The sequence below is a fragment of the Sorex fumeus genome, unplaced genomic scaffold (genome assembly GCF_029834395.1).
Source record: "Sorex fumeus unplaced genomic scaffold, SorFum_2.1 ptg000063l, whole genome shotgun sequence".
NCBI classification, from domain to species: Eukaryota; Metazoa; Chordata; class Mammalia; order Eulipotyphla; family Soricidae; genus Sorex; species Sorex fumeus.
The window spans coordinates 84418534-84430451 of record NW_026606120.1 but is presented as its reverse complement, the minus strand read 5'-3'; the positions used below and the strand labels follow the sequence as shown (position 1 = coordinate 84430451).

General features: G+C 36.3%; 1 protein-coding gene across 1 annotated transcript in view; it reads left to right on the top strand.

Moving 5' to 3' along the window:
- The first annotated feature begins 6147 nt into the window (after nucleotides 1-6147).
- The window catches only part of ABCA9 (ATP binding cassette subfamily A member 9), a 75889-nt gene continuing 70118 nt past the window's right edge, over nucleotides 6148-11918 (top strand). Inside the window, exons 1-5 of the mRNA XM_056127435.1 lie at nucleotides 6148-6243; nucleotides 8322-8529; nucleotides 9902-10066; nucleotides 10887-10990; nucleotides 11548-11774. Of these exons, the coding sequence (XP_055983410.1) occupies nucleotides 6148-6243; nucleotides 8322-8529; nucleotides 9902-10066; nucleotides 10887-10990; nucleotides 11548-11774 (800 nt within the window). The remainder of the gene's footprint in view (nucleotides 6244-8321; nucleotides 8530-9901; nucleotides 10067-10886; nucleotides 10991-11547; nucleotides 11775-11918) is intronic.

Genomic DNA, 11918 nt, shown 5'->3' with positions numbered 1-11918 from the left:
AGCCACTATTGTGCAGATGGCTAACTGAGATGTGATGAAAATTCAGAGTTCATTTTGTTCCCCTGGGAAAAGAATTAGACTACTTCATTGCCAGGCTTTTAATTGAAGAATTTAAGAATGAAATTTCAGTGGAAGATTTAGAGCAACTTTCTGACTTGCATAATTTTTAGCCATCATTTAAAAACCTTCTTGTTTTTTCTTGTCTGCACTGACTTCTTCCTTCCTTCTCTTTAAGAAATTGTGTTTGGGAATCAACTCTCCCGTTGGGGGCCTTGGAGGAAAAAGCTAATTGAAAATAACTCGATTCTCTTTGATTTGATAGTTCCTCATGTTTTGATACGTCCAGCCAGCCATCTGCAGCTCCGAACTCCCTGCTGAGGAACTGGGGCGAGACAAAGAAATGGAAAACTGGTAAAGAAGTCACCATGTGATGTGAGCAGCTTTTGGCAGCCAGACGGAATTTAGACCACAATCCTTTTCGGAAATCAGTCTAAAACGAAACTGTTCACAATAAACATGAAATTAAAAAGCATGTTGTAGGAGTGACCCAAAAGGAATGTGATTCTCCTCCAGGACACACAGAGACCCGGGGAGGAACTATTTCTAGATTCTTGCTCCAGCTTTCCTAAGAGTAAGTTAACCTCTAAAATTGTGGTATTTTGCATGTAAACTATAACATAGGACTTCAAAAGAGGGAATTCCAAACTTTGGGGATGGAAACTATTAAATGCAATGAGTGAAAAATCTGTAAGTAACTCAGTGAGTTTTGAGTTTGCAAATCATCTGAGTATTTTGTGGTTAAATAACCATTTGGAAAACTAATATTTTTTTCTCCATTGTACACCACTGTTAAAGTGTGTTTCAATAAATAGAAAATACTATTCATTAGGATTCTAGAGATAGATTAAAAAATAATGCAACTTAATTTTGCCCCTTGGCAAATATGAGCTCTTGGCCAAGATATTTGAATTACTTATCCTTTTTGTTCATTTGCAATTCTGCTTCCAGAGGAATTGTAGGCACCGGGTGAATATAATGACTTCTGAGATTTGGATTGTTTTAATTGACTTGAGAATTTTATTAACAAAAAAACTCAGGGAAATATTTTCTTGATCATGCTTATCACACTATTGAATATCTAAGAATTTTTATCTAATTGCTGTGAACTATATTTTTTCTCTGAATATTAGAATTTCCATCTGACTAGGAAATAACTGGCTTTTAAAGCCAGGTCATTATTTTAAGGTAACACAACTTCCTATTCAGAACAATTTGATCTATTACATGTTTTGAGCTACTACCATAAAAAGTGCTTTGTTTCCTGATACTTCCAGATTTGCAGTTAAAAAATATTCTTAAATGTCAGGGACAAATAACCACAATCATGACAATTAATTTTTTTAATTCATAAGTGATTTCCAGAAAACGCATCAATCTACAGAAATTTCTCTCTTTCTTTCCCTCTCTGTCCCTCCACCTCATCTCCCCTGCCAACACACACACACACACACACACACACACACACACACAAATATATACTTAACCCTTCAGATACTGTGGTTTACCAAGGCATTGATTTCTTAATTGAGAAGGTTTCACATGGATTTAGTTCACATCTCCAGGCAAATGTCAAAATCTGCTCCTATGTCATTATTTTATCATGAACTCATTCACATAATTCCTGCATCCTTTTGCTCTTCCATGGACCATTTCAAATGCAAGCCCTAACCACCTTTGTTCCAGGAGTGGGACTCATCTTAAAAGAAGCCACCAACAGCAGTTTTATCCACAAACCCTTGTCTACAGCTGCTTTGAGAATTTCTTTCTGTTCAGGTTTTAGTTCTGATGTGCCTACCCCTTCCCAGCTGCTGGTATTCATTTTCTGTGACTGCTCTAGCAAATGACCACAAACTTAATGGCTTAAAACAAAACAGATTTTCCATCTTACAGTCTGGGAGGTAAGAAGTTAGATGTGAGTCTCCTGAACTGACATCAAGAGGCTGGCTTCTGCATTCCTTTCTCCAGGATGGAGAGGAGAGTTCTGTTTTCTTCTTTTAACCAGTTTCTCCAGGCTGCCCACATTCCCTGGCTTGTCACCTTTCTTCCTCTCTTTTCAAAGTCAGAAACTTGTATGTGATACTTGTAGGTGATCCTTTTCATACAGCATGGCTGTGACTTCTGCTTGCAATTTCCCCTTAAAAGTATCTGGGATTATTTGCTTTCTTGTTTTAAAAAATATCAGATTAGCAATCTTCATTTCATCAGTGATTGCCATACAACATAAAATGTGATTAGTAATACATTATTATAATTGATAAAGAAAGCAAAGGACTTAATTTGAGCCAAGAGATGGGATTGTCATGATGGGATTGCCACAAAATTGAATTCCCTGGGCAAAACCAGGGTTAGACCTTGTGCATTGGAGATGCGAGGTTACGTTGAGTAGATGTGATCTTCCCGTTTGAGATTGTCTGCAACATATCCATAGTTTTGCTCCGACCCCCTAGTTAAAAATCAGTAATTTTATGCAGGAACTTAATCACCAGAAGTAACTTTGCTAATAACTTTCTGATTGTCATCCCTCTTCAATATAGCACCAAAGTAAGACAGCATTAACCTAAAAATTTTATTAGCTAACCAAACTTGAGCTCTGAACACCACAACAAACTTCAAGTCACTGTTGTTAGATCATTCCCTAGACCAATTCCCTCTCCTAGAATGCGAGGTTTCATTGGGTTAGATTAACCTTTCATCATGGTTTACAAAGGTTTGTTACAGAAATTCAATATTCTACCATTACTGTCACCTTCACTCCACCATTGACTCCATTTTCTCCAACCACCCCTTGTAGGAAGCCTATGATAATTTATTTTTATGTTGTTTCTTACTGTTAAATGGTTAACAGAATGATCAAAAAATATTTCCACCTATGAAAATTTGTGAAAATTATTGTATCGTATCATGGGGACTATGAATTCTTATCTGAGGGTTTATTAAACCATTGTTGCAAGTTAAACCATCTGTGTTTATGTTTTTGTTAGTTGAAATTGGTTTTCTTCTGTGTTTCGTTCCCATCCAGTCTGGTATTGCAGGTGTTGGAGATGTGGCACTGCCACATATGTGGCTGCATGCTCCAGAAAATCCAAAATATTTAACTAGGCAGTCTGGCTGGAGGCAGGCCTGGCTTTGGGGTGTGGGAGTAGCTGCCGGGGCTTTGTTTGGGCAGAAGTGCAGCAACATTTTAAAGACAGTACCAAGTTCCTTCCAGAAATCCCTTTCAATAGGCTATGTTTACCAGCCAGTGGGTCATTTCTGCTTGTTCTATTTGCCATTGATGTAAGTGTGTTTCATCCTGTGTATCCCAAGGTTGCAGTTGAAAAGAGTAAAAACATTCTCAGCGTCTAGATTCTTTTTTCTCTCTCCTCCCTCATTTTCACTGACATGAAAGCAAACCCCATGCTCCTTTCTCAGCCTTTGACTTCACATGGCATGTGAAGTGAAGGAAGATTGTGTGGTTCTTAGCACTTTATCAATAATTTTAGACTAATGTAATGTTCTTCATTAATTTTTAACTTAAAATGTGGGTCAGGATTGTTGAAAACTTTCTTTGTCTATTTTCCATAATTTGAGGCAAATTTTAATAATTTGACCTTTACAGGGGATATTTGTGGTTCACGGTGAAATTATAGTGCAGCTTTTCTATGAATGGATATTTCACCTATGTTCTCTGTTTCCTTCATTTGATAATATATTTCTAAGAAACAGAGAAAATCCCTTTCCCATTCTGCTTGGAAGATGCCAGACAGGGTCCCCCCTTAATGAACTGCTGAGTTTGTGTGGAGCCTTTGTGAAGTTCCTTGCTGCCTGTCTAGGGGCTGATAGAGTCTTTGAACTGGCACAGATTGGCCCGATTCCCCACATAATCCTAAAATAATTTTTTTGTTTGGGGGCCATACCCAACTGTTCTCAGGGCTTCCTACTGGGTCTGTGCTCGGGGAAAGCTTCTGGCAGGATCAGGGGATCAACTGGGGCTCTGGGGATAGAATCCATGTCAGTGAGATACAAGGTAAATGCACACCCACTGTACTACCACACCAGCCCTGATTCTAAGATAATTTATTTAAATGATAGCACAGCGGGTAGGGCGTTCGCCTTACAAGCGGCCAACATGGCCGACCCGAGTTCGATTCCTCCGCCCCTCTCGGAGAGCCCGGCAAGCTACCGAGAGTATTGGATATGCCAGACACAGTAACAACAAAGTCTCCAATGGAGACGTTACTGGGCCCGCTCGAGCAAATCGATGATCAACGGGAGGGCCTTTTTGGTTTGGGGGCCACACCCGGCATTGTTCAGGGGTTACTCCTGGCTCTGAACTCAAGAATTACTTCTGGTGGTGCTCAGGGGACCATATGGTATGCCGAAAATCAAACCCAGATTGGCTGAGTGCAAGGCAAGCATCCTACCCATTTTACTATCTTGTGTCATGCTGGTTAGGAACAAACGCTTCTGGCATTTGATCATCTGGTTGTATCTCTGTTAGTGATGTATGGTCAGTCACTTTCACTCTCTGTATCTTATTCTCTCATCAAAAGGGAAAAATAATAGGGTCTATCTCAAAGGCTTATTATAATGTTGAAATGAGTTAATTCTAACAAAATATTTAAAACTAGAACATAGGAAAATTCCATAAGTATCAGTACTGTTTTTTTCTCCATATCTCATATTCAACCTTTAGTCACTCTGTTCCAGTCAGTATGACTATCAGCATGACTATCTCTAAAATTTATAAGTTTTTTTAATCGACTTTACTTGAGTTCTGTTTATGCCAGATTATTTTTTGAGAATTTGGGGGAATTTTATTTAAAAGTAAATAAAGATTGAGTCAGTCTTAATGTTGAATGTATAGCACTGTAGCACTGTCCTCCCTTTGTTCATCAATTTGTTCGAGCAGGCACCAGTAACATCTCACAACAAATTGTGAGACTTGTTGTTACTGTTTTTGGCATATTGAATACGTCACAGGCAGCTTGCCAGGCTTTGCCGTGTGGGTGAGATACTCTCAGTAGCTTGCCGGGCTCTCCAAGAGGGGCAGAGAAATCAAACCCAGATTGGCCATGTTGGCCATGTGCAAGGCCTTACCCGCTGTGCTATCACACAATATAACTAATTTAAGAAAAGCCCCTTACTTATATTTGTTATGTTGGGAGAGACACACCAATGGTGCTGAGGGGTTAGTTCTGGCTCAGTAGTAGGAGATTGATAGTTACAGAAACCATGTCGTACCAAGGAATTGAACCTGGGGTTCCCAAATGTAAAGAAAGTATTCCTGTCTCCTGGTTATGTTGTTTATATATATTTGAATTTATAGTTCCTGTTTAATACTCAGCATTAATTCCCATACTCCACCATCATGTCATCTTTTATTGTTTTTATTTTATTTTATTTTTTCTTTTATTGTTTTCTAATGGCAAACGTTTAGTTCCTGGAAGTCATTGGGGGAAAATGTGTGTTGCATATAGTACAAATTAATATAAAGAATACTGTGGAATAATTTCTTAAGAGTTTCTCTTTTAAAAATAAAAATTGGATTATGGTTGTTACATTCTCTTCATATCAGTGGTTCCTCCCTTTCTTCTAAATCCAGCAATAGCCCTTATGCTTCATACCCATATTGGTTTGTGCCTTACCACAAAACTACATCATGATGAACATCCTATACAGGCCCCTTATGGACCATGTGGGACCTTCCTTGGCAATGTACTCAAGTAGCAGACTTGATTGATGAAAAGTTATAATGGTAATGAACTGATAATAATAAATTACCGAAATAATTGTGGAAGTCTGGATTCCCACCCACAGACATGAAGCACATTCATTATTGTGGGAAATTAACACTATTCAACTCTCCAATTTTTGACAGTCTAAGAAGGGGTAACTATAAGTGGCATATTGTAATTGCTTTAATTTCTGTTTCTTTCAATACTTAGCTTGGACACTCCTCCTCAGATTGGATTTTGGCTCTCCTCTAGTTTCCAATTGGAAACAGCTGTTAGGATGTTTCTTTGGGGTTTGATTGCATAATATTTTCTATTTCAGAACTTCAGATTTACTTCCTTCCCTTCCTTCTTTTACAATAAACAGGTCAGAATGTGCAAAAGGCACATACACGTGGGCCAGCAAACATGGGCCCTTCTCTGCAAGAACTTTCTTAAAAAATGGAGGATGAAAAGAGAGACCTTTCTGGTATGACCTGACTCTATCTTCTCATATTAAGAAAAGAATAAGTGTAAAGGTATTATCTCAAGCAGCACAAAAGCTCATTTTCATGCTTCAGAATTTTATATGTATTTTATTTCTAATTAGAGGGCTTAAATTAAAAAAAAACCTAAACCTATCTATTATTCCAAATAAGATTTCTTTAAAAAAAAAAACAATTAACAGTATTGAAGTCATGGTGCTTCAAATAAAAACCATATATTATTATATAATTATTTGCATAGGTATAATTGGAGGTTTTTTTTTTTGTGGGCCTCACATAGGCAAAGCAAGTGCTCCACTACTGAATTACTTGGAGGCATTTGAAAAAAAAAATCTATGTTTAGACATTTTCTAAAAAAAAATAAAAGCCAATTCTCCAGAACCAATTAAAAAAACCAAAGTTTAAAAAGTGCTCAATTGTAGCACTTTTACACAACTGTAAAATGAATACACAATTGCCAATATCAATTTGAAGAAAATGATGAATATATAAACAAAGGAAAAATAACATTTTACTCTTGCTTCTATTGATAACGCATTTGTTATTTTTCTGATCACTGGAACCATTAGATGTACTTTGTGTAGGAATTTAGTAAATTCATACAAAATGGAATAGCTTAAAATCACTGATGAAATTATTGCAGTTCAAAGGTCTATATGTTATCATCCACTTTTATAAATGTATGTCTGTGTTCTTTCACAATAGATATTAAGTGTTTGGATTCGTGGTGATAGAAGTATACAAAAAAAAACCCTGTGTAGAGCAGGGACTGTATAAATACAGATATAAAGTTGGGCCACCCCAGCTGTGCTCAGCATTACTCCTGTCTCTGCACTCAGGGATCTCTCCTGACAGGGTTCTGTGGGCCATATGGCAAACCAGGGATTGAACTTAGATCAACCGCATGCAAAACAAGCACCCTACCAGCTATAATGCCTCTTCACAACTAACACACAAGGTGTTTTAAAGAGGTCTATATCTTATTTACCAGATAACCCTATTGTGGTGTGTTGCTCTATATCCCTTTTATATAAAGTGTAATCTTACTACTGAATTTCAAATGTATCCTCCTGCATTTTCAATTCTAGATGTTCTGAAAATGACACAGACTTTAAAATTATTTTAATGAATCATATTTGGGAACTTTTTTCTACATACAAAGATCAAATTATATTTAATGCTGTTGATAAACTGCTATTGATGGATGTTGACTTTTAATTAATTCCATAACACCTTGTCTAGAATCCTGCTAAAACTGGCCCAACAGCATCAGTGGGTTGGGCTGGTCACAGAGAAAGAGATAAACAAAGGACCACACACACAAGGACTGTGTAAGAATCAGGGTTCTGTGAACAGCTATTGGAGGTGGGTTTACAAGCAGGCTATTTATTCAGTAAATATCCCTCCCCCAACCTGTCTCCCATTGGTTAAGTTAACAAAGACATGAAGGACACTTAGCAAGCTCAGCAAAGTTCTATAGTTAGATAAAGAACGGAGGCTGGGGAACTTACTCAATCAGCAAGTACCCTGAAAGTATGAAGTCATGAAAATTTCCTATTCTGTTTTTTCCTTTGTTGCCCTCTACAACTAAAATATCCTCAACTGTTTTATTTTCTTCTTTCGTGGGTGCACAGTTCATTATATTCTATGATCTAGACTGGTTAGCCCAGGGGATTATCCCAACCTTGAGGTTTTTTGTTAGGAGGACAATCACCCACACTACCTACCATTTCTTCACTATTGCCACATCAGTTTCAACAAGACTGTGAATGGTTGCGATATTATCAAGCAACCCAGACTTTAACATTTGCATTAAAGTATAATTCACTATTTTAATGAGAATCTATGGAAATTTCAATGGGAATTGATGCTACAACTCTGCTCGAGTTGATTAGGGGGTTATTTTAGATGGTGCAGGTTGAAGGACAAAGGAAAACTGAGACACTAGAAAATTAGCAGAAGAGAAATGAAATCCATGCTTTATGACAATGTTGTTTTAAATGTGTTTAATCTGTGATGGCACAGCTACTGTTTGTTCACTTTTTCTCTTTTTGCTGTATAGGAATGGTTTTTCTCATTTCTTCTAGTACTGTTTGCATACCTATTTTTCTCGAATTTACATCAAGTTAATGACTTTCCTCAATTGCCTGCAAAAGATCTGGGTCGTGTAGATAATTTCAATGATTCGAATTATGTCATTGCATTTACACCGGAATCCCAAACAACCCAAGAGATAATGAACAAAGTGGCTTCAGCTCCATTCATGAAAGGTATGCATTTTGTTAGTTCATGATAATTTTCTTTTCTGCAAAATATGCAGATTTATTTTGGTATTTCCTTTATAAACTAGCAAATGTTCAGGTTTCTAAATGAAAATTAACAGCATTAATGCATATTTCTTTTCAATGGCGAGGGCCCTCCACCACTGTTTACCAATCTTTCATTTAAAACATTTTATGTTAAAAGGTTATCCTCAGAACTGTCCATATCAAAATGTAATCATTTAGGATTATCCTAACATTTTTAGAGAGTCAACCTGAAAGCTTCTGAGACTATTTTCAGTAATTTTACAGATTATGATCTCAATGTGTTATATTAGAATATTATTATTCTAACACAAAATAACTATTTTAAAACTATTAATATGTGTAATAGTTTTATCTGAATGATAAAAGGAAATCAGTTCATAAATACTATGAAATGTATAAACAAAGGTGAAATAGCACTAGTAATTTTACACAAATTATAGTATTTTAGATTATGGAAAGTACTGTGTTGTAAATATTATCAGCTAATCAATGAGAAGTAAGTGATAGGACTATACCACCATTTTGAAACTCACCCAATGAATACATCTGGATACTGATGGCTAGTAGTTGCTGATATCTCAAAAGAGATACAATCAGAAATGGTGATATGACAACTCTCATAAAGGGACACACACACACACACATACAGACACCATGTAGAGTTATAAACTTGCCTGAATGATCTGGTGTGGTTTTGATTAAACTTCTGGTACCTGCTATCATACTGTAATTTATATAGATGACAAAGGAAGAAGGTGAATTGTACAGAGATCATACATTAAAATGAATCCAGCTTGAGGGAAATTAACTGGCTTTGACGAACTGGCTTTGACGACCTAAGAGTGTTAATAGTGTTGCAGGCAGGTAAATAAGGGCCCTGGTAATGTATATTTGGGAAAAACAGCTCTGTAACCTGAACCAGCCTGAAACTCTGGAGGCCTTTGACATAAAGGAACCATCTTAAGAATGTCAGGAATCATCTCCTATGTGTATCTGGGACTTTACATGTTAGCATCATTTTTGCTGCTATTTCAAATTTATTGTGCTCTAATGTATTGGTTATATAGTTTGTTTGCAAAAGCATAACTTACATGTGATAAAAGTAATTGCTTTGCGACACTTGCAGTTTGGGGGAAGATAGTTAGCACTTCCCCCACCCCCCAATACTCAACACAAAGAATGTTTTTTTATAAGACCAGAATTGACTTTAATTAAGAAAAAACTTTAGCATAATTTGATTTAGCAAAATTGAATATAGAATTAGACCTGCCTTTTTAATTAGACCCCATAGAAATCTTGTTTGTTTCACGATTCCACATTTTTCACATGGCAGGAAGAACAATCATGGGATGGCCTGATGAAAAAAGCATGGATGAATTGGACTTGAACTATTCTACAGATGCAGTAAGAGTTATTTTTAACGATACTTTTTCTTACCACTTGAAGTTTTCCTGGGGAGGAAGAATTCCTGAGGTGAAAGAACACAGAGACCATTCAGGTAAGTTCCCAGTTTAAAAAAAAAAAACTTTTTTGATATTATATTATCATTTTCAAGGAGACATATGTGATAGCAAAAGTGGGCATATACATATAACAGACTATTTGTAGACAAAATTGAAATTAATCTTTACTAAATAAAGACTAAGTTTTTAAATATATTTTTAAGGAATTATACTTGGGGCTGAAGAGATAGTGAAGGGACTAAGGCACATGTCATGCATGCAGACAACCCTGGTTCAATACCTAGCATCACATGTCCGGGTACAACCAGGATGCCCTTCAACACAGATGGGTATAATACATTCCTGAGCATCTCTGGAGTGACCTGAGCAATCCCAGGCACTGTGGACCAAGTTACACAGCATCTTTGGTACTTGAAATGAATTATGAGCCCAGTTGGCTGAGGACCACTAGGACTATCGCCCAGACTTTCTGAATATCACTTCCATCACTGCCCCCAAATAAATTAGATTTACTAGTATTCCTGAATAAAATTTCAAGAAAAGACTTTTGCACAATTATTTCCAAAGAATTTTTTAAAGTTTAGTGTTTCCTTGGCTCATGAAATGCAAAATCAAAACTCAACAACACATTCTAATGGAGAGCATTGTAAGAGTAAATAAAAAATCACTAAGACCTTATTTTAAACACATTCAGAGAGAAATTCTGGTTGATTCTCTTTGAACATACTCTATAAAATTCAACTGAGAAGTCTATATTTCATGAAATTTGGTCACATTGTAGAACATTAGAACTTATGCTTTTTTTCTGGCATCATGATTGTCCCATCCCATTCTGTTCATACTCTTTTCTTAAAGCTCATTGTCAAGCAATGGATGAAAAACTCGTGTGTGAAGCTTCAATGTTCTGGGTGAAAGGCTTTGTAGCTTTTCAGGCTGCCATTAATGCTGCTATTATAGAAGTAAGTAATAAGTTTAAACAATTGCCTGTAAATTAAATTTTGGTGAATGGTGATGTAATGAACTGCCTTGGGTTATCACTGATTTTATTCAATTAATTTGACACAATATACCGAATGACTACTATAAAGAAATCATGATGGATTGCACAGGATTAGGACATAAATCAAACAAGCATTGGCACAGTTCCTCAGGGATACTGTGTGTTGGGAAGACAATATAAATTTACAATCGTCACCAAAGTTTCTGTTCTATTATGGAATTAAAAATGGTGTGCTAGACAGTCAAGTAGAAGCTACTATGATGAGAAATATCAGAGAAGACCAACTAACAAGTGATATTTTAGTTGAAATTTCAAACATGAGCAAAATTTAGCTCAGGAGAAATTCACTTCAAAGCAGTCAAGAGAAATAATAGACATGTACAAGAGTTTTGGAGCACCAGATCATGATAGGAATACACACTTAAAAGTGGAAATGCATAATTATCTTTAATTGAGAGAAAGTACTTGAGGTTGCGATTCATTCAACCATGAAAATGTGTTCATTGATTTGTTTAGATCACAACCAATCACTCGGTGATGGAAGAATTGATGTCAGTCACTGGTATAAATATGAAGATGTCACCATTTGTTGCCCAAGCAGGGCTGGAGACTGATGTTTTCATTTTCCTCTGCATTATCTCCTTCTCTGCTTTCATCTACTATGTATCAGTTAATGTTACACAAGAAAGGCAATACATGAAGTCGCTAATGACAATGATGGGACTTCAAGAATCAGCATTCTGGTAAATCACATGACTATAATTGATCCTGTAACAAAAATAATTACAACAAATTAGCAGACGATATTTCTAGACCTGTAAAGTATCATCTTTAAACCTGATGTTTCATAAGAAACAAATTGTGAATGAATGGAATAGATGGTTCTG